This window comes from Populus trichocarpa, chromosome 17, assembly GCF_000002775.5.
Source record: "Populus trichocarpa isolate Nisqually-1 chromosome 17, P.trichocarpa_v4.1, whole genome shotgun sequence".
NCBI lineage: Eukaryota > Viridiplantae > Streptophyta > Magnoliopsida > Malpighiales > Salicaceae > Populus > Populus trichocarpa.
Window position 1 is genome coordinate 10839313 of NC_037301.2, and position 5375 is coordinate 10844687.

Genomic DNA, 5375 nt, shown 5'->3' on the forward strand with positions numbered 1-5375 from the left:
ATGGTGAACACCAACCTGAAATACATTCAACCTCGTTAAGAATATTAATCAAACAAGAAATTAAGTGGTGCGTGTGATCTTAATCCAACAATTAACATGTTAAGGAAAAAAGAAAAAGCAAAATAAGTTGCATAGAAACCGAGTACTTTCAAGTCATTACTAATATAAAAAAAATGGCAACTAGTGTGTTGAAATTAGACTATTCATGGCGTCTTTAAGAACCACACAATGGAAAGCAGCCATCCAAAGCTGACCAAGTACAGCGACCAATATGTCCCATTAGCCATATCGTCGAATTTTCTTCTCCGCTGGGCTTCAAATATATTATTGGATTATTCTCAACTTGAGCAAATATGCTACTGTATGGAGACAAAAACACCATTGATCATCTTCCCTTAAATCAAAATCTTTGCATTTAATGCATAGGTTTTCTTACTCCAATTTATTCCACAAAAGAAATAGCATAATGTCCATCTTCATCGCTCTCTACCTTCTCCCTCCCCTCCATCTCTTCCTCTACGTTACTGCTACTACAGATTACTTGCTGCCATACAGCCCCACTGATCTAATACTCCTTAACTGTGGTGCATCCTCTAATTTGTTATCTCCAGATGGTCGTGGTTGGGATGGTGATTCCCAGTCTAAGTTTGCTGCCTCTAACCCCCCAGAAGCCTCATCTGTGTTTGAAGCCTCCAATCAAGACCCCTCTGTCAACCAAGTCCCATACATGACAGCCCGTATTTTTCACTCTAAATTCACTTACACATTTCCAGTCTTGCCTGGCCCAAAATTTGTGCGTCTCTACTTTTATCCAGCTTCTTACTCAAATCTTGATATATCCACATCCTATTTCTCGCTTAGTGCCAATAACTACGAGCTACTAAACAACTTTAGTGCCTCTCTTACAGTTTCTGCTATAAGACCTCCAGTGGACTACTTCACCAAAGAGTTCATCATCACCGTGTGGGACAGCCAGAAGCTTGAATTAAACTTCATTCCGTCTCCAGCATCTTTTGCCTTCATTAATGGTATCGAAATCGTTTCCATGCCAGACAGCTTCTATTCTCGTGGCAATGATAATCCACTGACCTATGTGGGCACCGATCTCTTCTTCTATCTGGATAACACAACTGTGCTTGAGACAGTTTATCGACTGAATGTTGGGGGGAAAGATATCAGCAGCACAGGAGATACTGGAATGTACAGGACATGGCATCAAGATTTAGAGTATCTCCTTGGTGGACAAACTGGAAACACTCCATATCTCCCAGGCGTTAAGATAAAGTACACAACCAAAACGCCAGCTTACTCCGCACCTGTTATGGTATATAGTACTATGCGTTCAATGGGTCCTGAACCACTTCTTAACCTGAATTACAATCTCACCTGGAACTTCCCAGTTGATGCTGGTTTCCATTATCTCCTTAGGCTCCACTTTTGTGAGACTCGGATGGAGATCAAAAATGAAAATCAACAGGTATTTTTAATATTCATCAACAATCAAACAGCAGAGCATGATGCAGATGTGATCCATATGAGCGGTGGCAACGGCATTCCAGTTTACAAAGACTACATCGTGCAGGTCCCTCAAGGGAGCCAGAGCAAGCAGGACTTGTGGCTCGAACTACACCCTAACATGGAACTGAAACCTACTTATGCTGATGCAATCTTGAATGGCTTGGAAATATTCAAGCTGAATAGAACAGATGGAAATCTTGCAGGATTCAACCCTGAGCCAACAGTGGCTCCTCCACCAGCAGAACAACATCCAAGTCTAAAAGAGAGAAGAACGGGCAAAAGATCATCAATACTTACGGTTATAGGCATCGTTGGAGGTTCCATAGGTGCAGTATTTGCTTTCTCTCTTATTCTTTATTTCTTCGCTTTCAAGCAGAAGCGAGTCAAGGACCCTAGCAAGAGTGAGGAAAAATCCTCCTGGACTATAATATCACAAACATCTAGGTCCACGACTACAATCTCTTCATCACTACCTACTGATCTTTGCCGACGGTTTACATTTGTTGAAATCAAAGAAGCAACAAGAAACTTTGATGATCAAAATATTATTGGTTCAGGGGGATTTGGTACTGTGTATAAAGGATACATTGAATACGGTTTCACCGCAGTAGCCATCAAACGACTAGATTCATCATCAAAGCAAGGGACACGAGAGTTCCAGACAGAGATTGAGATGTTATCCAATCTTCGCCACCTCCATCTAGTGTCACTGATTGGATACTGTGATGATCATGGCGAGATGATCCTTGTATACGATTACATGTCCAGAGGCACCCTTAGAGAACATCTATACAAAACAAAGAGCTCTCCTCTTCCATGGAAGCAAAGGCTAGAAATATGCATTGGTGCTGCAAAAGGGTTGCATTATCTTCATTCAGGAGCAAAGCACACAATCATTCATCGTGATGTGAAGTCAACAAACATATTGTTAGATGAGAATTGGGTGGCTAAGGTTTCAGATTTTGGGCTGTCCAGATTGGGTCCCACTAGTACATCCCAAACCCATGTTAGCACTGTAGTTAGAGGTAGCTTTGGATATGTGGATCCAGAGTACTACCGCAGGCAACACCTAACAGAGAAATCTGATGTTTATTCATTCGGTGTGGTTTTGTTTGAGGTGCTATGTGCAAGGCCACCAGTGATTCCAAGTTCACCGAAAGAGCAAGCAAGCTTAGCTGAGTGGGCAAGAAAGTGTTACCTAAGAGGAACCCTTGATGAGATCGTGGATCCACATTTAAAGGGCGAGGTTGCCCCTGTCTCTTTAAATAAGTTTGCAGAGATTGCTAACAGTTGCTTACATGGTCAAGGAATTGAACGCCCAAAAATGGGTGATGTCGTTTGGGGCCTTGAATTTGCATTGCAGCTTCAACAAACTGCTGAGAAAAATGCCAACAGTGTAGAAGGGATCAATATGGAAAATAAAAGCTCATTATCACCACATCGAGATGTCATGACCACTGATGACGATGACATGTTTAGTGGAGCCGAGTCACATTCAAGGAGCACAGTTAGCACTCATGCAAGTGTCACCCAAAGTGATCCAGATCAAAGAGCAATGGGTGTGTTTTCTGAAATAATTGACCCAAAGGCAAGATGAGATTGAAATCATTTCTCAATGTGGGCTGCTTAAAATATATGATTCGCAGCTTGCTAGCATTAGATCATGTCTATATATATAAATAGTAGCTTCAATTTGTTATAAGTGGACCTGGTGCCACTGTAGAATCCTGAGCTTGTGTTTTGCATATATCCATTATATTGTTGTAGCTTGATGTTATGGTTAGCATGCGGTCAGTGCCAAGCAACTGATGGTGTAGATGATCATAGCATTGCTCATAAATATTGATATTCCAAACTCGTTTCCATGATTCTGAAGTATTAATTAAGGGTTTTTTTTTTCATTTTCGATTGAATTAATTGTGTGACAATGTCTTCTTTTTCCTTCTTAAGCCAATCTTTGTAGAACACACGACAGCAAAAGCTATCGTGGAAAGCGAGAACAAAATAACAGACAAAAAAAAATGAACCAAATCTTCAGGTATAGAAGGCAAAATGCCACAAATCAAGACAGCTAAAACAACAGCCAAAAAGAGATTCGAGACTTCAGAAACGGAGACAGGAACGAGGCTATCCTATGCACCATCCTCTATTCTATCACTCGATTTTAGCCCTTCATAGTTCATACATAGACACCGAGCAAAACTAATCCCCAGCTTCCTAGAACAAAGGCATGGTTATTGATTCTTTCTTCATCTTCCTCAAATCGAATTCGCTGTGAAAAATCAGTGTTCCAAACACATACAGTGCCTCCAGATAAACCTTCAGAATACAATGCCTGCCAGCTCCTATTAGCATTCCCCAAATTGGATTTATCAACTTATCATTCATAGTCTCCACTGAACACAAATTTAACATGATATATTCTAATTAGATTTTGAGCTTCTCTACGCTATTCTCATGCATTAGATTACTATTCCTAGCATTCCAAACAAACACTTACAGATTGATAATTACACAAACAGAAAATAGAAAAATCAAGTAATAGTTGTTGATCATTCCAATATGTTTTTCATTCCATTCTATCATATTACAGCAACCCATGATGGGGTTGTGTTCTCTCGTACATTTTCAGGTTTTCCTACACCCTCCTCAATATTTTCGAAACTCATTCTACAAAACTTATTTTTTTTATTTTCTTCAGGAAATATAGACTTTTTATTATAATCATGTCTTAAGGGCACTTTCTTTGTAAACTACCTTAGACAAGTCTATAATATTCGATTAGATACTGCCAACGACTTTTTATTAAAATCATGTCTTATGGGTACTTTCTTTGTAAACTACCTTTGACGAAGTCTATAATATTAGATTGGATACTGCCAACGACTTCAAAGTCTTTCATGAGCTGAATTGCAATAGCATCAGCTTTCACCTCATTAATTCTAAAATTTTTCTTTAACACACATCCTTCACGGCATGTTTCATAATTAAAAATTTTAATTTTGTTCTCTTCTCGTGGAGCTCACTAATTAAAAATTTTGCATTTAAATCTTCTCCTTTACCGTCATTTTCATCATCCTTGTCAAATTTTGATGTTTGATTCTAATCCATAAAAAAATTAGAATTTTCAAAAAATTTGTTTCAATGTCATATTCATCTCGATCAAAAAGTTATTTTCTCTGTGCTTACGTATCTGAAACAGGTTCTCAAAATTAACCATAGATTCATGATCACTATTCTCAAGATATCCTAGGCTCCTTACCTCCGCCAACTAATAGGTTAATATTGCAATTTGTTTTTTGCATGTCTTGTATCATCTAAACATCTCTTTTCAATTTTACAATTTGTCTTTACATGTATTTTATCACCATCTTTTGAACATCCCTTTCTCAGGAGGAACCTTTTCATCACCTCCTACACGAGCATGTCTTATTCTACTACCTCTTCTAGTCATGGTTATTCTAGCACATAGCAAGCAAATAACCACTGGTATCATTGGACTCTAATATCAATTAATAAACACAAACACAAACAAAAAAACAATAAGCTATAAAGACATAACCACTGGTTTCGTTGAAGCTAAATAAAATTATCACACAGAACCCTAATTTATAATTTTACTACTGAATATTTTATGTTCATGTAGTCTTCCTCACTAAGAGGTTTACAACTCTTTAAATAAACTTAAAAACTAACCTAAACAAACTAGAAACCTAAAAATAAAAAAAAAGTTATAAAAATTCTAAATAAATTAGGGAAAATAAAAATATTAAACATAAAATTTAACTTCTTACACTAAATAGAAAAAAATTATAAAAAATTCCTAAAACATCCTCCTTGTAGAAGCTATTCATTGC

The 5375-nt window shown here is 37.8% G+C and overlaps 1 protein-coding gene across 1 annotated transcript; it reads left to right on the forward strand.

Moving 5' to 3' along the window:
- Window positions 1-267: 267 nt before the first annotated feature.
- Window positions 268-3386, forward strand: LOC18107319 (putative receptor-like protein kinase At5g39000). The gene has a single exon (XM_024589091.2). It carries the CDS (start codon window positions 419-421, stop codon window positions 3113-3115), a length of 2697 nt encoding a protein of 898 aa, XP_024444859.1. The 5' UTR covers window positions 268-418; the 3' UTR covers window positions 3116-3386.
- Window positions 3387-5375: the final 1989 nt, after the last annotated feature.

Excerpts from the sequence above, each read along its gene's own strand:
- LOC18107319 (XM_024589091.2), top strand. The coding sequence starts at position 419 with ATGCATAGGTTTTCTTACTCCAATTTATTCCACAAAAGAAATAGCATA.